This window comes from Miniopterus natalensis, chromosome 6 (genome assembly GCF_054644295.1).
Source record: "Miniopterus natalensis isolate mMinNat1 chromosome 6, mMinNat1.hap1, whole genome shotgun sequence".
NCBI lineage: Eukaryota > Metazoa > Chordata > Mammalia > Chiroptera > Miniopteridae > Miniopterus > Miniopterus natalensis.
In genome coordinates this window covers 64658691-64682511 of record NC_142086.1, presented here as the reverse complement: position 1 = coordinate 64682511, position 23821 = coordinate 64658691, and the positions used below count along the sequence as shown (strand labels likewise).

General features: G+C 39.6%; 1 protein-coding gene across 1 annotated transcript in view; it reads right to left on the bottom strand.

Annotated features, from left to right (window-relative positions):
- Nucleotides 1–272: 272 nt before the first annotated feature.
- The window catches only part of PLD1 (phospholipase D1), a 120147-nt gene continuing 96598 nt past the window's right edge, over nucleotides 273–23821 (bottom strand). The window contains exons 24-27 of the mRNA XM_087818326.1: nucleotides 19323–19457; nucleotides 11884–12037; nucleotides 5312–5429; nucleotides 273–3694 (exon numbers count right to left, since the gene is read on the bottom strand). Of these exons, the coding sequence (XP_087674452.1) occupies nucleotides 3470–3694; nucleotides 5312–5429; nucleotides 11884–12037; nucleotides 19323–19457 (632 nt within the window). The 3' untranslated portion in view covers nucleotides 273–3469. The remainder of the gene's footprint in view (nucleotides 3695–5311; nucleotides 5430–11883; nucleotides 12038–19322; nucleotides 19458–23821) is intronic.

Genomic DNA, 23821 nt, shown 5'->3' with positions numbered 1-23821 from the left:
AAATGTATTCCAAAGTATACTTGAAATCCTTCAGCATTTGCTCGCTTTATACGAGAGTAAAGAGGGAAGTCACAGAGGGTCCTCTTCACCTGCTGCACAGGGCGACAGGCACCAGAATATGCTCAAGTGCCAATCAGATCAGGGATGCTAAAATGAATGATTACCTCTGTTAAAAAATAACATTTTGTCAGTTGCTTAAAGGTTAAACTGAAGATTTACTGTAGAGGCCTAATTTTGTTTTTTCCAGAAGACTCTTCCCGTCCTCTGGAGGCGCTCTGTTGTGGCTAGAGGCTGAAGGAATGAGGGAGACGCGGAAAGCAGCGCAGTTCTTCATGACACACGGTATACAAAAGCCCTTCGGCCTGTAGCCTTCCATCTGCAAAGATCTCTGCGCCTGCTGTTTTCATCTGGGAGACTGTTAATTCACAATATGTTACAATTTCCCAAGGTATTATAAGAGAGATTAACTGCTCATTTTTGACTATCTTATAGACAAATTTTCTTCCAAAGGTGGTAATAAAATGAATATTTTGTTTTACAAGAAGCCACTCAATTACCTAATGGCCAGCTCTCTACCCCTCTGTGTGATGCATTACAGCTGAGAATTCAGAACATCGCCCCTGAAGGGTGAGTCACCGAGTGGACACTTGATACAGAGCAAATGCCTGCACCAGGCCTGCTCCGTTGAGTAGCCTCCAACCACTAAGCTTGGCCAATCTGAATAGCTTTAATAGGCCGTGACCACTTTTTACCCTTCATTTCTTATAATCACAGAATTTTCCTTCTTGAAAACAAAGATTATTACAGAGATTATCAGAGTGTCAGGTACAGCATTAGAGGTGTTCCAAAAGATAACAGTCCATTTGAAATGTTGAACTGATTCATAATAGTTTTTCAAGGCTTTGGGTCATTTGCATTTTAAAGTTTATATCAGACATTGCAATTGTTAAAGAGGAGGAATGGTAATTAGGCCACACTGAACATCTCGTGTCCACATCCCATGCAATTTTTGGAGAATGCTGCACTATGTAAACTGCTATTACAAAACAGGCAATTATTACACTGAAATTTCCATAAAATCCATCCAAGTAAATCTTGTAGCCTCTCATCTTTGCAGATGAGTATCTTGCCTTTGAGAAGATGCAGCAGCAAAAAAAAAAAACCCAACTTGCCATAGAAATCAGCAGTAAGATTTCTTGTCTGAGACTATGTAACTTTTTCATTTCATTAGATCTCTCCTCCACCTCATCTGTTCACCCAAAAAGCATTTATTGAGCACCTTGTATGTTCCAGGCACCATTCCAGGCTCTGGGAATACACTGAACAAAACACAGGAAAGTCCCTGCCCCAGGGGGCTTACATTCTAGGAGGGGGAGACAGACAAGCACCTAAATACATAATATCACAGGGTTTCAAAATAGCTTAGAAACATGCCTGAAATCTATGTACTGACATCTATGATAAACTGAAGGAGAGGCCAATAATGGACCATAGAAATTTCACTAGTCCCTGGTTCACCATCTCTAAGTTCAATCACTCTGGGCCTCAGTTTCATCATCTATAAAATGGGGAGAAGTTGAAGTAATGTTTTTTTTTTAAAGGGAAAGGGTCCTTTTAGGCTCTTATTATTCATGGTTTTATGGGATCCTCTTGCACAAAATCAAGAGCCAGTTTTTTTGACTGTTCTATGGTTTTAAAAATGTTTAAAAATGAAATATAAGAAATCCTTAAGTATTCCACATACACTCAGTGCTTGCAATGCCAATCTAAACTTTGTAAATAGCAAATGTCTTGTTTACAACTGCTAGAGAATGAAGTCATGTTACCATGATTTAGCTATCTGAGAAAAAAGTTATTTATTCATAAAAGCCTATTCTTTTCCATTGTTGGTTATATAGTCCCACTTCATTTTTAAAAAGTTCTCTAGCTGTGAAATCCTCTCCTGGGTGTGACACTCTTTCTCTCCTACTGACCCTAATCGCTGACCTTGTGTCCCTATCTAACCTTTCTCACTGGACTACGAGCTCTATGCAAACAGGGGTTGGGTCCTCGCTTCTTTGAAGAACCCGAATGAGATTCTGTCCAGGTAACCCACAGACACAGAAGCATGCACCTACTCCATGTTTTATGGACATAGGCCTTTTGGGAGCCAACATTAGCTCTTTGGCTATAAGAATAGACCTGCTTAGTAAAATGAGAGCTATGGTGTACCAAAGGCTATTCAAATGTCCAAAAAGGGAAAAAAATTAAAAACAAAACTGTTTCCAGAACAATTCACAAGCTAGAACAGTATGCGTCAATGAACATCTTAACCTCTTTGGAAGCCCTGGTGGAATGTTAATGTATATTTAATAATGCGAGTGAAGTAGCACACTTTTTGCAATCAGTTTTTCTCTAAGAAGATAACACTGCTGGTGAGCTGAATGTCAAATAAGGCTGGGCTCATACTTATTAACTTGGTACAAGTTATGAAACCTCTGATTCTCTTGAAAGACAAACTGCATTTGCTGGTTTGATTCTGAAATATAAAAGCTCAAATTTCAATCAATCCAGCAGCTAAAGATGACAGGAAATTTTGCAGGACTCTAAGGAATCTTCTTTTCTTATCTGGATCAGATCCCCACTGATACCTTGAGGTTTCTAAAAGCTGCATGCTCTGTCTTTGAGTCTTATCAGTTACTGTGTAATCAAATATCCTACTTGTGTTTTCAAATTTGATCAGGTGGGTTCCATCAGAAGGACACATCTTGTCAGTGCCTTTGGAGGCAAAGTGAAACCCCTGCCTCAATAACTGAATATAATTCCTTCCTGTTGCTCTGTGGTGTCAAGATATATATTATTTTGTGTCCATGTTATCAGAAGTGCCTCACATGGGCTGCCGTGTAGAGTCTTGACTGTCCTACCAGTCCCTGAAAAGGAAAACTGACCACATCCTTGCTTGGGTGAACACTGCCACTTCAGGACCAGGGGCAAGGGCATTCTGTGTAACCCTGGAGAACCTTGAAGCAGCATCACGATACCTTCTAACAACAAACAAGCTCTCAAACAGTGCCTGTGTGGACATGAGGGCAGGCCCCGCAGACATGAGCTGCATAAACGCAGGTCAGAGACGAATGAGAAGGGTCAGGCAACTTTTGCCAACCTAGATCACAGTTACAGGTAAATCCTTGTTAGTAAGAGAAATGCACTTTGGTGTACATCATGGAATTTGAGAATGTGTTTAAGTTGTTGAGTATATGCTACCAATAATAATGTAGTCCCTTTCTCACGAGGATGGGCAGAAGGAATGACAAAGCCCTGAAGATGTTCAGTGTCCTTATGTCAGTATGACTGTAGCCCTTCCCAGCCAACCCAAAGGGCCCATGGGTTGGACATAAGAGTGCATCCAGCTGTTTTTGGCTGTTAGGTCTCCAGAAAGTCACTGTGTGCAGGTTACTCTTTGGGGTGGAAGTCTCTGAGCCGATAACTCTTAAGTCCAAACCTCCATAGGCACCATGGCTTCTTTGGTTCCAACAGAAGGCAGTAGGTATTCTCCAGACAAGAAATTAAAGGGGAACTGCACCAAGAACCCACGGATCTTTTTCAGTTCTTCCTCGGCTCTAACGGGATCTTCCTTTGCCAATATGGGCTTGGTTATAAAGTCTCTGAGCTGAATTAAAGTTTGCACTTCATCACTGGGAAGGCACCGGAACACCTGATTAAAACACAAAAAGGAAACTGAGTGAGAAGTTTAAAAGAAAGCATATCCCATTTTTGGAAAATACTCATTCTAACAGACAAATCTTTGCTTTATGAAACACATATTAGTTTTGTGTTACAGCGCACACCTGACTGAAGAGTTGCCTTTTTTATTTACTACAAAGAAACTGCCAAATTTGCTTGCTTCCAAAAATAAAGTCATAGGTAGATTCTTATATCTGATCTGCACAAATTATTAACCCCAGGAAAAAGTCAAGTTCATGGTAAGGAATTCCACTGATGAAATTATTTTTTAATAATAATCAATCCTTAGTTTCAGTGGAGGTTCTGGATTAAGAGGGAAATTGTATAATTTATTTTCTCTAACTTTTATTTTGAAAAATGTTCCTATCTGTACCTTTAGAGTTATCAATTGTATACTTTTTTTGCTAATTGAAAATGAGTGTCAGACATCGTAACACTTCACTCCTGAAGACTTCAGCATGCATTTCTTAAGAATGAGGATGTGTCTATACAATCACAATACCATTCTTACACCTCGAAAAATCAATTGCATGTCATTTAAGATGTGGTCCATATTCAGATTTATCCTATTATCCTCCAAATGTCTTTTATAGCTGTTATCATCCCAACCAAGATCCAAACAAGGCTATCCACAGTATTTTTAAAATTACATTTTAAAAGTCTCCATGGACATGACCCATTTGATCATGGCCTTGAATCTCAGCATGAAAGAAGGCTGTGTAGATAGTTGTCCTGTTTCACTGGGAACGATGAAGTCTCTGTGCTGGAAGGGGCTCTGCAGGTCATGAAGAGCATGCTCCTCCCCAATCTGACAGATGGTCAGTGGATCTCAGCTTGAATATCTGCTGTGATGGAAAGCTGGCTACATCATGAAGTAACCTTCTCCACTGTTAGACAATTCTTAATTCTTGTACATAATCAAAGGACATAACTTACCAGGAAATGCATTTGGCCTTCCTTAGAAATGGGGCCAGTTTTAATACACCTTTCCAAAATTAGAGCTGCCCAACAAAGGACGTGTCTCCTTATTAATAAGCTTCATTATAAGGATAACACATACTATACTATGTCATTTATATATATTTAACACATATATACTATGTGATAAGTACATTTAATAGACTATTCTTTATCTTTATAACTATCCTAGTGAGTACTCCTCCTAATTTATAGAAGAATGGAAGGCTCAGAATGTCAAGTCGCTATCCACAAAGTAATACTACCAGCAACTGGGTGAGCTGGGTTGAACCCAGGTCTGACTCATTTTTTGATCCCATCTGCCTGTTTTCTCTTTGTACGTCACCAGACATGTACAAAGGCTGGGTGACCACCTGCTAAGGGTGTTTATGGTGGATTTCTGAATCAGATGAGAGATCAGAGTGCCACTAAAGTATCTTCTAAACTATAACCCATAATGCTTTTTGACTTTTTGTTTTCTAATGTCTACAAACAGGTGTTTTATTACAACTTGGAGGTATGTATTTTTTATACTCATTAAAAATACTCTGTACCAGTTAAATGCAGAAATAATGATGTGCTTTTGTGATGAAATTCAATGAAGAAAAAAGGGGGGGTATACGACACTTACCTTGTCATAAATTGTAGCATTTCGAGCTGCTGTTGAAACCCACACCTCCTTGAAGAATTTGTCACTCACTGGATCCTGAATGTCCTCACTTGGGTCAGAAAGATAGCCAAGGACAACCCTGAAATACAAGTGTCCTCCAAATTGAGTAACCAAGATAAAGCAATTTTGTTGCAGGCATTGTTTCTAGTTGTAACTTCATTAAAACTGTGTGTGTGTGTGTGTGTGTTTATATAAAAAACACAAGTTTCAAAACAAAATAAAAAGCCCTAAGTTGCTATGATGCTCAAAAGTTTTAACTGTTGGACAGAGAGAAAGGTCTTAATTTTGATCTAAGAGCGTCCTTGTAATTTGGCCTAAGTGGGCGAGAACCTTGGAGTGTAGGATTAGCTTTCACAACAAGTGCCAGCAAATGTGCTAAGCCCTTTCCAAGAACTAACTCAGTAAATCCTCAACAACCTTAGGAAAAAGCAACTGTTATCATCTTCATTTTATAGATAAGGGAACTAAAGCACAGAGAGGTTAAATAACTTTTTAAAGTCATATAGCTGGTAAGCTATAGATTCAGGACTCCAAACAGGACCATCTGACTCCCAAGCCTGTGCTCTTAACCATGATTTGATCTTCCTATATCCCCCTCCCTTCCTCTTTCCCTCCTCCCCTTTTTTCCCCTCCCTCTCCCCCTCCCTTCTTTCCTTTGTTTGGTCCAAGAACTATGCTGAGCTGTAGGGTACAGAAGTGAATACAAATGACATGGAGCCTCTCTGGGTAGATTTAAATCTGGTGGGTGAGATTAACAATGAATAAATAATCACCCTCAAAGGAATTAACTAAAATTTTGATAAATACAGGTGTGCTTTAAGAATATGAAATGGGCCCAGCCAGCTGGCTCAGCGGTTGAGCATCGACCTAGGATCCAGGAGATCGAAGTTCTATTTCTGGTCAGGGCACATGCCCAGGTTGCGGGCTTGATCCCCGGTGGGGAGTGTGCAGGAGGCAGCCGATCAATGTTTCATTCTCATCACTGATGTTTCTATCTCTCTCTCTTCCTCTCCCTTCCTCTCTCTGAAATCATTAAAGATATATTAAAAATTAAAACAAAAGAGTATGAGATGGGAGTAATTAGGGAGGCTTTGGATTTGCTTACCTATTTACCTAACCCCACCTACCATCTTTTAGAATTTAGTACAAAGTCATCTCTATAAAGTTTTTGATGGCTCCCGTTTTCCAGTCTCCCATTTCTCCCTGTCAAGCCTGGGAGGTCTGAACTTTCTTCCTTAGCTCCCCACTCTAATTCATACATGCTTTATTTTTATCAGAGCACCTGCAACACTTTGTGCAATATTTTGTTTCTAATTAGTCCATCTCCCACTTCTAGCATATAAATTCTTTGAAAGAACATAACTTGGCTACTCTCATATCCCCAGAGTACCTGGTGTAAAAGGAACCACATGCTGAATTGATCATATATAGACATGGGACTAGAAATAAGATTTTTCTCAAGCAAAGCAAGACAAGTTTTAGAGATCATATTTAAAAATTATAATCCTGTACTTATAGAAGGTCTTAGGGTTAAAAAGTACTTCCACCTTAATCCTGTATGGTAGATGGTACATGATTCCCATTTTGTAGATGGGAAACTAAAGTTTGGACAAATACTAGTAATAGAGCTAAAATTCATTGGAAACAGAAGGGGGAGATAGGCCTTAGGACTTTGGCCTTCACATTGAGTGAAACTGGGACATATTGCAGCCATTGGAGCAGAGGAGTGACAGGATCTGACCTGCATATTAAAATGTGGTTGCTGCATTGAGAACAGACTGTGCAGGGCGAGGGCTGGGATGGGAAGACCAGTCGGGAGTTACTGCAGTAATCTAGGTGTGGTGGCGAGAAAGGCTGAGCCAACAAGTTTTACTGATAATGGAGGTAGGGTGTGAGGAAAAGTGAGGCATCAAGGGTGACTAGCAGGGTTTGGCTTGAGCAACCAGAAGAACGCGGTTGCCACTAGCTGAGACTGGGAATTCTGTGGGTAGAGCCAGTTTGTGGGGGAAACTTAGGAATCCTATTTTCAATCTGTTAAAATATCTATTAAACAGTCAAGTGGCAATGTTAAGCAGGCAGTTGGAAAAATGTGCCTGGAGTTTGGGAGAGAAGGCTTGGTTGGAGATAGAAATTTTAGAATTGTCCATATCTGTATATTCATAAAGCTGTGTGACTTTAACTGGGTTTCCCAAAAGGAGTGAGTATCGACAGAGAAGAGGACCTGGTGCACCTTGATAGTAGGGGAGGGGAGGAGTGGCCATCGAGGCTGGAGACAAGCCAGAGGCAAGGAGACCTGTGTCAAATTCAATGAGAAGCGGCCATTGACTGAACAGTGTGGCGGGCATTATACTGTTACGTCCCAGGCATCTCTGACACTATCAACTCCTGAAAAAGCCCAGCCAGTCTTACAGGAATAAAAAGCATCTAATTTCAGTGTTAGTCTGCATTTTTTCTGCTCTATAAAAATTCTTTAAAATAAGTGGATCTGGCACCATGGGCTCACTAGTAATCTCAGAGATCTGTAATCTCAAAATTCTATTTCCACTTTAAGAAATGTCTCCTTCAGACCATATAGGAATAACTTTTAAAAAGGTCTGCGGGGATAATGTTTGAACATGGATGCTGCCGCTCATTAAGACCCAAAGCTAAATTTCACTGCAGCTGATCTGAGGGACTGTACAAGTTATAACAATAAGTCAGTTGTAATGATACCTTTGATTTGGGTCAGGTCTAACCAGCTGAAAACTGAGCGAAAAGAATATTTCTGTGGCTTTGCTTTTAAATGAGAACAAGAGGTAAGGCGATGTGTCTACCAAGGTATCAGTGAAGAGCTTGTATGTAGAAAAAGCATTTAAATAAGCCTGTAACCGACAATATCTAGTAATAAATTATTTTCCCTGTCAGTTTTTTAATGATAAGAAACTTAAATTGAAATGCACAGTGAAAATAATATGAATGCTCTGGGTACTCTTTCGAGGACTCAGGCTCCAGAAAAAATGAGTTTGCTTTTGTGTTGATGTGTATAATGGCGATTATTTAAAGTTGAATTGTTTACGCATCAGTGGGACAGTAGAAAAACTGCAGAAAATGGCTTCTGTTCTTCCCATCCCTCACGTCTATCACTTTAAATGATTCTGACTCTACTCGTGTGGATAATGGTTTCTGGTGAGTGATGGGTACGTCTGTGAAGTTTGGATAATTTTCTAGGACTTAATGAACTGTTGGGCCCATAGTTGTGACATTCAGTGTAGCTCCCTGATGATTGATTCTACTTAGAATTGATTTCACATTAAAATGTGTCTCTCTGCTTTTATTAAAAAATAGATAAAAAATGGATTGAAATTGCATTTTTTAAAGAGAAAAAGAATGGCCACAATATTTATCTTTGAGAATATTTCCTAATAAAAAGAGCTAAAATTGACACAAGATTTTTGTGGCACTTTTTAATATATTATCTGTGTTCGCCACTGTGGCAAAATGAAAACAATTGTTCAAGAGCAATTGCCTCTTTAAGACAGTTTGAAAATTGCCAGGAAAAAGCAAAGCACCTAGGAATAAACTTAGCATAAAATGTATAGGATCAGTATTAAAAAATAAAAACAAAAAACCTCTAATGACTACTTATGAAAAACCCCTGCTCCCAGTAATAAGAACCCTTAAGCTTGTTGAATAACAAAAACATTTGTTGAATAAATTGAAGCCTATACCTTATTCTTAAATAGGACGATTCAATATTATAAAGATGTCAGTTCCTTTCATATTAATCCATAAATCCACTGTAATCCCAATTATAAAAATTAATAAGAGAACTTGATAAGTAACTCAAAAGTCCATGCTTAAGAATGAATATTTAAGAGCAGCCAAGATTGTTCTAGAAAAGAATATTAATTTGGGGAAGTGGTATGGCAAGAAGTAGTATTAAAATGCGCAGCCACAATAATTAAAATGGTACCAAACGGCAAGTAAACAGGCTTTCGACAGAACATAATGGAGAGCAGAGATGTCAGGACGGGTGGCCACTGGGAGTATCGGCGGCACTGCAGGTGAGGGACGCAGGGCCCCTGCCGCACGTCATGTCTGCAGTTCTGGGCCAGCTGGTTGGCCGGGGGGAAATGTTAGAGTTCCTACCTCATTTGTTACACTAAAGTAAATTGCAGATGTTAAATGTAAAAAGTAGTATCAAATAAGCACTAGAAAAAATATAAGTAAATATTTAATTTCGGGCTGGTGAAGCTATTCCAAACATATAAGAAAAAGGGGGAGAAAAAAAGTCTGATAGATTAATTAATAAGAATTGAAGTTTCCCCTAAATACTTTAAATATGATTAAGAGGCAACTGAAAATCATATTTGCAACAAATGTGACATAGGAATTTATAATTACTTACAAATCATTAAAATAAATTTAAACATTCCAACTGGGCAAAGAACATGAACAGGTGAGACAACCTACAGAAGAACAGTTACATATGGCTAATGGATACATTTTTTAAAACCCTAAAAAATGCAAATTAAAATAATAAAATTCCATTTGAAATCCAACAAATTGGCAAAGACTAAATAAAATAATAGAACTCAGAAAAGATAGGCGGATAAGCCCTCTAAAACATTGCTAGTGACATGATAGGAAGTTAGAGAGCAAAGAACACTGAACACTTCCTTTGACCAGAAATCTATAGTTAGGACTTAGTTAAGGAAACAATTAAGAAGGTAAACAAGATGCTACCTATAAACATACCCATTTTTTTAAATATCAGCAGAGAATCTGCCTATCAAGAGGTATTACTTAAAGGACTTATGGCATACTGATAGAATGCAATGCAATGCAGCCATTAAATGTTATAGAATATTTAATGACATGGAAAAGTGTGTGTAACATTACTTAAATAATAAAGAACATTGTAGAACTGCAAGATCCTAATTATATGTTTGTTTGTTTTTAAAAAGGAAATACAGTATAGCAATATATATGTGAGGAAAAAATGGAATGATATGCATCAAATGTTAAAATTGTTAGCACTGGATGGTGGGATTACAAATAAATTTGATTTTTTAATTGCTTTTCTGTGTTTGCCAAGTTTTCTGCAATGAAAATATGTTGTCATCAGAACGGTCTACTGCTATAATAATTATACATTTAGAAAGTTATAAAAAAGTCTGCCACTTTAAAGAAAAGACTTCAGTTCATGGAACTGAAAAGATATGACATTTATTTATAGTTTAGAAAAGAAATATATTTTTTCCTTGTCAATGCTGCTGTAGGCAATCAATGGGTTGATTAGCAGGTCACTAATTTTACTCTCCCCTGCTAAACAGAACATATTAGAAGTTAATTGAAATATCAATGGTTTGAAAAAATCCTACTGGCAAAACAATTAGTAACAAAAGCAATAAATACAGCAATAAAAATTGTGAGAAGGTACTGAGAGTCAAATTTTGAAGGATGGATTTGCTGAGCTCCTAGGGCAGAGAGAGCAGAGTGTACCACCTCTGGAACTGAAGATTGTATTAGTTTTCAAAAGCAGAGGCTGGAGTCAGGATTGAGGGAAACGGCCACTGGCATTTGCAGGAAGGTAGGTGCTCATTTTGTGCCCATCTGTAAGTGAACCAGTTTCAAACTCGAGCATTAGCACCCCAAGGGTTAAAACAGCGCAATTCCATGTGTCTGTGCCATGCCTTTCCCCAAATAGCTGAAAGCACTGCCCTCAGACAGGGACACCTGCTGCCTCTCTCTGTGAAATCCAACCCTGGCAAATACAGTTCTAGAATCACTGTTGTGAATTTACTGAAAATGCCTAGAGGTGGGAGAGGTCGGGGTGTCCATAGACAGTGGGAGCTGGGCGTGCCTCAGTGAGCAAGGGAAGAGTGAGAGGAGGTAAGGAGCCAGAGCGGAGTTAGGTTCTAGAAGGATCACTGACCCCGGAGCCTAGACTACTAGGGCTGGGGTGGGGCTGGTTCGAGCCCAGCCCTAGAAAGTTCTCAGTAACAATGAAAGGAAGGACTCATTTTGGACCACATAGTCATTGCTTCCTAACCCTGTGTTCTCACTGCTTGACTTCAGATTTGTTTAAAACTCACACCTTCTTGCAGAAGGTCAGGAATCTTCCATGTCTGGAGTCATCTTCAATGAGAACCAAAGTTTCCACATTTAAATTTAACACCAGTAGTCTCTGGCATTTACTTGAATAATTTTTATTATATCCTTGTGTAAGATTACCAGAACGATTTCAATTTCTAAAAATAAACTCACTATAAAAAACTTAAATAGATACTAGATGGTTTGACCTGGTCCTAATTCCATTAATAGATTTAACATGCTAGTTTCCTCTATGACACATAAACGTAATAAAAACTATTAAAAGAGAAAACGCTTGAGCCGCACATAATGTCATTTCACGTAGTACTGGTAGCTCACATCCTGCATTCTGGGGGACACTGTTTTAGAGAAAGAAGAACCTGGAGAGGACACGAGAGGCTGGGCTGGGTTCCTGGGTCTGCTGCAGGAGAGCCAGCGAGACAGCTTGGAGGGCTCACCTGAAGCACTGCAGCCGAAGTCCCTGGGCAAAGCGGCCGGCTTCGTACTCTTTTCCATCCATCACTGAAGGGACTGTCTCGGTGTCCTGCACAATGATTGCCATTTCACTGTCACGCTTTCCCAACATGCTTCGGTCGTTTATGTTGGCGGAGCCTGCGAGGAGAAACAGGGAGACTGAGCCACCTTCTCATCAGGGCAGACGCTGCCAGCTGCCCGCCCACTCGACTCTACCTCGCGAACAAAACCCCAATTCTGTTCAGATTGTCAAGGGCCGCTGTGCTTCAAGGAGGGGGGCCTTCCCTAACCCAGGGGTGCACCTTGTCCAGCCTAAGCCAGCAGTTAGAATTTCATTATTTTTGGCACTGGTAGACTTAGGAATAGGCAGTGTGACATAAAAGCCTGCTAGGGGCTTCTGAGAAAGTTTTTCCGCCCCCTCTTATAAGCTTACACTAGACCAGGATGCTGTCCCTCCCAGCCTTTGGCTATGCCGGCGTCAGTGGTTGGACAAGACGTGATTCCATCCAAGGGCTGCTGCTGCCATTTTGCAACCAGTAGGAGGCAGACAAACTGGAGATGGCAGAGCAGAAAGACAGACTCTGGGTCTCTAAGCCACTGAATTAGCCAAAGCTAGAACTTTCCTACTTTTCGTTATGTGAAACAATCCATTTTCCTTATTGTTTCACACACATCTAGCTGAACTTTCTATTTTGTGGTTCAAAGGAGTCTAACTAATACAATCATTAAGCATACAAAGAAAAAAAAAAGACATGCTTATCAGTTCGATTCAGTCCATTTTTAGATTTAATCAGACTCTGTAGACTTTAACTTATGGTCATATAATTATGAGCATCACAACCCAAGATGCCTTCCCAATCAACAGAGTCCACTCTCAAACACGGATGATCGTTAGTGGCTCTGGGTTTTCCATTCTCTTGCCTCACTTGTGTGGCACGCCAACAGCTTCTGTATCAGCTTTCCTCCATTCTATTTTTAAATCCAAATGAGCTGAGAATGTTGGCTCACATGTGAAGGGCAAGTATTTTAATAGTGGTTCAGCCTGTGCTCTCTGCGTTCCTCAGCCTCGTGTTCAGAAACCCCATCACGTTTTCTACATGAACCCCGGCGCATTCATTCCTTTGAATCCTTGAGGCATCCTGCAGACTACACCCTGGCTGATTCTTTTTTCTTCTCGCTCCTCTTGCTCTAGTCACATACTCCGCTGCCCCTGAGCATGTGGTGCACAAGGGTCGGGTTGAACAGGAGCTCTGGGGACAGTCAGGGTGTAAAGGTGACAGCAGCCCTGCCCTGAGCCCAAAGGGAATGCTGCACATGAGAAAAATCTGGCCCATCCTGAAGAGACTTTACTGCCATTTGCCACAATACTGTCATGTGGTTAACATACAAATCTATGATAACTATGGATGTGAATGGCGCCCCACAGTGACCCTGGGAGACAGAGGGAGGATGGAGCACCTCACAGACATTTGGGAGTACTGCTGGAAGCTGTAAGGTGACAAGACAACCTTTAAAGCACTTTGTTTTGTTAGCAACAAATAGTCCTTTATACCTGCACTTTTTGACTATACTAAAAAATCTACAGCCATGTCTTTGGGCTTGACAGTTAGTCTAGCATTAATGTGGGCAAAGTCATTTAATCTTTCTCAGCTTTTATTTGCTTTTTATAAATTGAGATAATAATATAGACCTTGTAGCACTGTAAATATTAAGTAAGATCATCCGAAAGCACTAACTAATCTATAAACTGCTCTATAAATGTTAATTATTGGCATTATCAAATACTTGTTAAAACTATAATATCTGCACCAGACAAGACTGCCATGGAAAGGGACAGTTTGTTGGCAAGTGGCATTTGTATCAGAGAAGCCTCCTCTCTGGGTTAATCATCATTCACCTTATTGGGTGAACTATAGCATGGAGAGGAACAAAGTTCCCAAGGTGTGGCTTTGGGACTTCACTACCCCTGGTCTCCAGCAGAGGCCCCTCGGGCTGCAGGTCACTACACTGGGTGGTCATTGCTGCTCTCCACTGTCAGGAAAAATGGGGATGGCAAGTCTACTTCACACACACACACACACACACACACACACACACACACACACACACACACACACACACACACACCAGTCTTCCAGGCTCCCTCCCACCAAGGTGGGCCCTATTCCCAAAGGGAGAGAAATGCATTCCTGGCATTCTGACCTGGAATTCTTAGAGAGGGGAGTGGTTCTTATATTTCAAGGGCACTGACTCTCAACCACATTGAATAAGTGTTGGCTACTATTTAATAGGAATGTGAAGAAAGGGCTGAGAAAATTTTAGATGAATTTAATAAAAGAGATGTTGAAAATCAGATGTTGATTGATGTAAATGCTACCTCTATTCTTGTTAAACGTTCCCATATTCTGAAAACCAAATTCAGAACAGCAGATATAGCATTACTCCATTTCTACATAACATGAGAAAGAAGAGAGAGCAAGGCTCTAGAAAGACATACACTGAACTGTTAAGAAGAGGGAGTGACTTTTGGCAAAGAGAGGGAGAACAGTAAGGGGAATTCTGACCTTTTGCTCTCTATGTCCTTAGAGTTTGAATTGTTTACAACAAATACACTTTGTATTCATGTAGTACTTTTTACAGTAACTACAATCTCTTGCCTTTATTAGGATGCTGCCTTGAAATTTTAAAACCACTTAATTTTTAGCAAATGACATTTTCTGAGTCCGGTAACATTAGGGAACTTTTTAAAACATTGTGAAATATGGAAAAATACAAGAGAGTATATGAAAACATATATATACAACTTAGGAATACTAAATCATCACTGAAAAAACAGAACATTATCCCATCCCAGAAGCCCTCATGTGTCTTCCAGGAGGGAGGCTTTATAGAGAATTTGGTGTTAACTATGCTCTGCATGTTTTTAGTTTAGATAAAGGGAATTGTACATAATCTTTTGAGATTTGCATATTTCATTCAATATTATGTCTTTGGGATTTATCTGTGCATAATTGTAATCATTATTTTCCTTGAATGAATACACCAGGACCTATTCATCCTACTGCTGATGGATGTTTGCCATTTCCGGAGCTTTGCTGTGACACACAATCATGCTCCACATGGTGTGTGTGTTTCCTGGTGCACACGCAGGAGTCTACCTGGGCTCTGTCCACAGGACTGGAGGCCTGGTGTTCCACAGCCTTGCCAATACTTGGATTGCATGACTTTAATTTTTGCTAATTGGTATTTTTAAAAGTTGTTCTTTGTCTCACTATTATGTTAATGAAGATGAACATCTTTCACATATCATGGGTCTCAGGCATGCCCTCTTTGGTGATGTTCTGATATAGTTCCTTTGCCCATTTTTCCTTGGGTATTGTCTTTTCTTACTGATTTATAGGAGTTCTTTACATGTTTTGACTATTAAGTGTGCTGCAAATATCTATTTCAGCTTGTGGTTTATCTCTTTATTCTCTTGATGGTATCTTTTAATGAACACAGACCTGAATTTTAATGCAGTTGGACTTATCTATCTTTCCCTTTGTGGTCTGTGCTGCTTTTCACCTCTTGTGTCAGAAATTGTGAATCCTCCTGTGGTCAGCAGAATAATGGCCCCGAAAGAGCACCATGTCCGAATCCCCAAAGCCTGTGGATTTGTTGTGCTGCATGGCAAAGGGGAATTAAGGTTGCATATGGAATTAAGTTGTTAATCAACTGACCCTAAATTAGGGAGACTACCCTGGATTATCTGTGTGAGCCCAGTATAATCACAAGGGTTGTTAAAGTAAAGGGGATTCAGAGGGAGATCGCAGCAGAATGGGCTGAAACTTCCGAGAACTTTCAGAGACAGGCAACACTGCTGCCCTCAAAGATGGAGAAAGGGGGTCACGAATGTGGGCAGCCTCTAGAAGCTGGGAAAGACAGGAAAGGACTCACCCCTTAGAGCCTCCAGGGAGAAAGATGGCCCTGCTGACACCCTGATGTGAGATGCGTGTTGGGCTCCTAACCTACCGAGCAATCAATTTGTACTGTTTCAAGCCACCAAGTCTGGGGCTGTGTGTTATAGCAGTAAGAGACAAGGAACCAGCTCTGCCCTGTTTCAGCTTATTAAGGAAAACTGATTCTTCTATTGAGCCCAAATCAGCTATTCTGTGTTTTCCACCCACTTGTGTTCCCTGTGCCTCCAATTCGGAAGTTCTCAGCTCATGAGCATCACCTAGGAAGCTTTTAAAAAATACTAGTGCCCAAAACAAAAACAAAAACACCTTCTTGGTGTCTGGGCTCCATACCAGACCAATGAGTCACAATTTCTGCAAGTAGAAACCAGACATTAGTGCTGTCCAATTCCACCCCATCCCTTCATCTACCCATCCTTTTTTTTTTTTTAATCTAGTTTAAGGTAAATTGCAGGCATGAATAAACTTCCCCCTAAGTGATATGTTTTTTGAAAGCTCCCCAGGCAATTCTAATGCAGCCAGCGTTGAGACCCAAGACACTAGATCAAGTGTAACGCCCCTTGACTGAGGCAGCCCTCCGACTACAGACGTTCATCAGTCACTGGAGCCAGTGCAGTTTCTCACCCACCCACCCTCGCCGATCGCTCCCGGGCCTTCCTGCTCTGGTTCTGCAATACCCACGTGGATGTTTCTGGAGTCAGGTGGAAAGGACACCCGCCGCCTCCAGCCCAGGGGTTCGTGGGGCAGCGGCAACGTCTGACCCCTGCTTTCCAGCTCCCTACTGTGCGCGGCGGACACGGAAAAACCGGCTCACTGAGTCCACGGGACAGACTGAAATTCTGCTTAAGGACAGCCTGTTTCATTGGGCAAAGCAAACACATGTGCACTTGGCTCAGGGACAATATGAAGATGGATTAGAAACCTGGATTGGTCACAAGTTTCATAACCAGCAGGGTCACCCAGGCCAACAGATAATGAACGAAATACACAAAAGAGACTCAATGGGAGCAAACGAGTATTTCCTCAGGAGGAAAAAGTGAAGATAAACAATTACTAATTTTCCTTTGCCAATTTGCCAGTAATTCTGGCGTAAGTCTCCCATGTTAGGAAATTTAACTTTTAAATTTACTTTAACTCCTTTTAAGCTTTCAGATACTTGCTTAATACCTGTAAAACATTCTTGTTTGGTTTGGTTGGGTTTTGGGAACCCTCACCCAAGGATATTTTTTCCATTGATCTTTAGGGAGAGTGGAAGGGATGGGGGAGGGGGAGAGAGAGAAGCATTTTTTCAAGAGAGACACGTGGAGCCTCCGGCTCTCGCACCCCGGCTAGAAATCAAACCTGAGACCCTTCGGTGCTGGGGCTGACGCTGTAACCACTGAGCAGCACTGGGCAGGGCAATACTGTAAAATATTCGTAACATAGCCCCTCTCTGAGAATTTTCAACATTGTTCTCTGTGTTATGAACTTAAACAGGGCTCAAGCGTGAGAACAGCCGCAACTGCTCACTCTTAGAGTTTCCACTGAGATAAAGGAACAAAAGTGCCTTTGGAGTTGTCCAGAGGGAAATCTGTTATGCCCTTGAGGAAGGAGATAAAGAAATCCAGCCCCTAAAGGCCTCTGCACACTCTCAAGGCCACATCTTCAGTTTCAACAGAGTGGGCAGGAATTATAGGCAAGATTAATCTATTATTGCCAGCCTGGAGAAACTGTAGCCTTTGAGGGTTCAGAGACCTTTCTAGAAAATAAGTCAATTAAAACACTCAGCCAACCTATTTAACTGACAGCTCTGTTCCTGAAAACTACTTTGCACGCATACTTTATGTAAAATAAAGCAGGCTGAAAGTCAAAATGACCTTTAAAGGTAAAATATTTACATCTGTCAATTTTTACTTCCAGAGTTCTGAAATCTTTCTAAAGACATCGAGTGCATTTTATTTCTCTATGTTTGCTTTTCTCTTTCAGCAGTCATCAATATTTCCCCTTCCCATTGCCACTGCCAAATTTAATATAAATATATTCTGAGACTGGTTTCTGAAGAGCGAGGGCAGAGTATCTTGGGAGAAATAAGAGAAACCCTGTTATGGGGGAAAGAGGGGAGTAAATAAATCCCTAAAGAGCTCTGATCCCTATAGAGCAAGAGATCAGAGACACAAGACATTTTCCTTGAATGTCCTGTAGGTGTATTAAAAGTGTGTGTGTGTGTGTGAGAGTGTGAGAGAGTGTGAGTGTGTGTGTCAGAGTGTGTGTGTGTGTTTGAGTGTGAGTGTGTGTGTGACCACACTGCGGTCTACATATTTTCTGGCTTCAGAACTAGTTCTTTCTTTTAAAATCATGTTTCAGATAAGACAGTCTCATTACTCCTAGAAATGAGATTCCCCCCCCCACCCCCCCCACCCCGTTCTTGGTGTAGAATAAACATATTTACTGCCAAAACATTTCAAAACACTCCCTGACATTTACTTTGTTAAAAAATAGGGAAGTATCTTATAACAGCTGAAAAACTGCATTTCCTTTAAAACCGATGAGCAGAATCCCCAGCATGGAACACACTGTGTCTCTAAGTGGCAGACCTTCCACCTTGTCGACTCATTTACCCCGCTGATTAGCAATACTGTTTCTCATCCTGGCCTTTCAGTGTATGTGAAACATAACATTAGAAAGCAAAACAATTCAACGATGGGAAAATAAAACTTTCCATGTGTGTAAAATGAAGCTGACCACCCATCCCTCTGGGCGAGTTGATCTAATCTGGGTAGAATGTACAACCAGTAGCTGCCTCCCTAATCTGTTGACGGGAGAGAACTCTGGAGAAATCTATTGTGTATCCTCAGCAAGAAAAGAGTGCTGACCTTCGTCTAGGGCTGCCTCATATCACTACTTCACAATGCCCCCTGACCACACTCACACCAGCAAAACTGGCCCGCCCTGCATCCTGTTTAATGACACCCAAAACATAGACTCTAGGGAAAAAACAGAAAGCACGGAGGCACCGGTATTTCTATATCCTTCCCATTCTGACTGCTGCCCACCTTCAGAGCTGTGAAATGGTTAGGTGGGTGTGGTGCAAACACATACAAATTACTACCAAGCACTCACATTTGTGATGCATTTTCCCTCCCCATTTCTCCCCCTTCAAGTCCCAAAATGTAGGTACTTGGATTCAATGAAAACAGGGATACTAAAGAATTAAAGAGAGCAGGCTGATCGCTGCACTGCTGGGTCACACTGCTGCTCTTGGATGCTGTAATCTGCACAATGGCCATTTAATTGATCTGTGCCTGTGTTTCTTCATAGATTAGAAACAGGGATTAGAAAGGTTGTAAATAAAAAGGATGCTTTAGAAATGTTTTCAGATAGTATGTTACTGTCCCTCTCAACTGCAAAGGAAGCTTGGGAGGAATATAAAGGTTTTTGCATGATATGAGTCAACTAGCACGAAACACAACTAGAGACCATCTACTTACCAATAATAACAGTGTTGTCATCAGCAATTAGCAACTTGCTGTGAACATAGATGAGCTCAGTGACTAGGTTTCCTTCAAGCTCTGCGTGTGTTCTTAGGCCACAGAATGATATGTAATTTATCCACTGATTGCCAACTGTAAGTTTAAAAAGAAATTACTAAAATTAATATGGCCAAGCTCAATAAACGCACATTAAATTTTATCAGGATATACTACTTAAATAGATTGCTAAGAATAGATAGCATTGCGTGTGTGTGTATGAATATGCATGTGTGTGTAATTTCAGAATTCGCTCAGGATCTATTTCTGCTATCTGAAGAATTTTATACTGTTGATCTGGTGCATATACATTAAAAAAATCATACTGAAGTGTTTTCAATGTGTTTCCTTTGCTGGGGCAATCAAAAAATATACTTAGATATGAACATTTTATTTTAATGATTTGGTGAGTAACTACTAAAGTGTGCTAACTAAACTTGAGCCAGAGTAGATAACCCGAGACTTTGGTGTGACATTTGCATCTCCCTTGGCTGACACCTGCTGCGGTTTAAATCAGATGCACGATGTGTGCCCAAACTACCTGATGGATGCATAGTTTGTAGCATATTCAGCACAATGGAGCAGTTAAATTTTACAGACTTTGGGTAAATAAAGATGTTGGCAATTAAATAGCACTCCTCCTTCTAAATTATTAAAATTGGAAATGGAGGCATCCTGGCTACATTGGGCTTTGGAGCCTTTTCTTCAGAGCGAGCGGAGCTGGGTTTGTACTTGAATGCGCTGCCCACTCGGCGGGTGAGAGCCATTGGGGTGGTGAGAAGCGCACCCCACAGGAGGCCGACCCACGATCCCCGCCCCCGTGAGCGGCGGTCACGAGATTGCACGGTCCCTCTCCCACATAGCAGCTGTCCTGGATAAGCAAAGTCTGAGAGTGGAATCAATAAAGTGGAACCAAACCATCACAAATTCTAATAGAAAGAGAGTGTAAATCTTTGTTTTCCTTTACAAGAATCTAAAGCATTTTAACCGTTGGAACCAAGGGAGTTCATGTCCCATTTACTGACGTTTCCACGTAGTATTAATGTTTTCTTTTTTATTTTACCGCTGATGTTATTCAGTGTTTCTATTAAATATGGGTGTCTTGGAAAGAAATTCATTCCCAGGTTATACACAGAGATTCCTCCGCTTACAGAGAACCCCTCCTTATGCGTGTGGGTGATCTTACAGCTGTTTGCCAGCGGCTGGTGTGCTGCTGCATCCTGTGTGGGAGCTGTATTTCTAAACAGTTACATGTAAAGGAAATATTTGCAAATACATTTTTTCTACATTTGTTAATATATTGGAAAGATGTTCTGTACAAAGCACGGCCTCTTCTTCGAAGAGAGAGGAGAGCATTTCCTCCTCTAAGCCCTTCATGCCTGTAAATTTCCTGGGAAACATTTCTAATATGATGTCTAATATATTCTTTTACAAACATTTATTAATCCTCCATTCTGCCTACTGTTGCAGAGGTCTTTGTATCCTTGCAGAGTGCTAAAAAAGTTGAATAAATGAGTGAATCGATGAATGGATAAACAGGGAGGTTTCCAAATTAAATGTCATGGAGATATTTGAGAATCTAGAGATTTATACAGGCCCCTAGGACGTATCTGTTATTAACACTGGTACATATACACCTCAAAAAATGAGAAAGTCAATATAATAGACTCTAAATGTTTGCAAGGAAATTCTGGGAAAGGACTTCAAGAGTTGTTACAGGCTTTTGTTACTTAAAAACTTATAGCCCTTCATATGGGTACATTTCTAATCCTGATTGAAAACCTCTAGATCTTCTGTTAAATTATACTAAATTCAATGCTAAAACGCCACAATTCACAACAATTATAAAGATCATAAAGAAATGCTTTAAATTAAACACTAAATCCCTGAAGATTGGCATATCAGATAATTACACACTAATAGCTGCTGGTTTTCTTTTCAGGAATTTTAACATATTCACAGCAGCAGTTTTGCTATTTTTAAAGAACTGAAATGGTAGACAACTGTAGTTCTCTATCCAATTAGAGATCAGCTAGTTCATGTATTTAAAACCCACTATGCATTTACAAAAAGAAAGTCAGCAACAGAACGTTGTACCTCAAAAAGGGGTATTATGTAATTAATCTGTTCCCCCGTTTAGAGTAGGAACATTTTGCCCACTGAGATGTCAGCTTTTGACGTGTTCCCAGGGTACTTGGAAATATTTTCATAAGAGGGTTTAACATTGAAATTACTTCTTGTGTTAAAATCCAATTTTTCCCCTGAATAGGCAAAGGCAGGAAAAGGGTCCAGAGCCAAAGGAAATGCTTTATAATAAGCTGAGGCCATTTTTATGGTTGAGAAACTAAATAGGCTTGTTCTAACTTTTTATTCTCCTATAACCTCACTTTTGCACTTCACTAGCCACGGGCAGCACTGAATGTCTTTCCTGATTCTGTTTTATCAGTATATCTTTTAGAGACTTATTCATTCACTCTTATCTTCATGATAAGCCATTAGAAAATCGAGTTAGGGAAAGTGCTCTGGTATATCTTCTCTGTCCTGGATGCAATTATATACAACTTTGGAGAGTATTTATTGTTGGTGATGTGCATGTCTTTATGTCTAAAGTTGTTTCTAAAGTTTTTTAGACTGAGCAGACCATTAGTAAAAAATTATTGAACACTCAACACATGTACTAAAAGTTTAATTCATTATTTTAAAGCTTCCAAATCATTTAAAACTCCTTATACCATAAAATTCACTCTTTTAAAGTATTCAATTCAGTGTTTTTTAAAAAGTATATTGACATGCTATATGATTATCACCACTATCTAATGTAAAGACATTTTTATTATCTCCAAAAGAAACACCAAATTTATTAGGAGTGACTCTCATTCCACTCTTTCCCCAGACCTCGGCAATGACTGATCTACTTTCCTGTATGTTAAAATTTTTCGTAAAAATTGGAAGTATACATTATGTGGCCTTTTGTGTCTGCTTTCCTTTCACTTAACACAATATTTTCAAGGTTCACCTATGCTTTAGCATGTATCAGTACATTCCTTTTTATATCTAAATAATATTCCATTGTATGATAAACACATTTTGTTTCTACATTCATCAACTAATGGGTATTCAGGTTGTTTCCACTTTTTGGTTATTATAAATAATACTGCTATAAACATTTGTGTACAAATTTTTGTATGGACATATTTTCCCACTCTCTTGGGTATATGCTATGGAGCAGAATTGCTGGGGTCATAGGTAACTCTGTTTAATTTTTGAGGCATTACCAAACTGCTTTCCAAAGAGCCTGTACAATTTTGAATTTCCAAAAGTAATGTATGAGGTTACCAATATCTTCATACCCTTGTTAATACCTTTTTTATTTTTTAAGTTATAGCCATCCTGGTGGGTATGAAGTTGTATCTTGTGGTTTTTATTTGAATTTCCCTAGTGACTAATGTTTAGCATCTTTTCATGTGCTTATTGAACATTAGTATATCTTCTTTAGAGAAATGTCTACTTAGATCCACAGCCCAATTTAAAAATTGGATTATTCTTCTTACTGTTGACTTGTAAATGTTCTTTATATATTCGAGATACCAGTCCCTTATCAGATATACAATTCACAACACATTCTCCCTAATGGAGGAAGCAATGGTTTCTTGGATTGTACACCAAAAACAAAAACTTAAAAATAGATAAACTTCATCAAACATAAAAGCTTTTTTGTTCCAAAGGACATATAGCAGAATGGTTTCTGATGAGAAATTACCTGTTAATCTTACTGATTATTTGCTTCTCCTTTGCTGCTTTCAAGGTTCTCTTTTTGTTTTTCCCTTTCACTGTTTTGATTATGATGTGTTTTGGTGTGGATCTCTTTAAGTTCATCTTACTTAGATTCTGTTGAGCTTATTGGATGTATAGATTCATGTTTTTGTTTTTATAAAATTTGGGAAGTTTTCAGTTGTTATTTATTTAAATATCCTATCTGCACTTTTTTCCTCTTTCTTCTCCTTCTGGGACTCCCAATATGTATATATTGATGTGCTTGATGATGTTTTATAGGTTTTCGAGGCTCTGTTCATTTTTCTCTATTATTTTTCCCCTTTGTTCCTCAGACTGGATACTCTCAATGAACCTATCTTCAAGTTTATTGATTCTTCTGCCTGTTTCAATTTGCTACTGAGCCCCCCTAATGTGCATTTTATTTCAGTTATTATACTTCTGACCTCCAAAATTTATACAGGGCAGGGCAAAAGTAGGTTTATTGTTGTGAGTAGGTGAAACACAGTTTATTCCTGTATTATTACTTTGCCCCACCTTGTATGTAATTCCTTCTTTTTAATAAAAAATTCTTATAGAAACTTTTTAATTAAAAAATTCTACTTTTCTATATTCTCTATTTGAGGAGACATAGTTTTTATACTTCCTTTAGTTCTTTACATACCATTTCCTTTAGTTCTTTTAACATA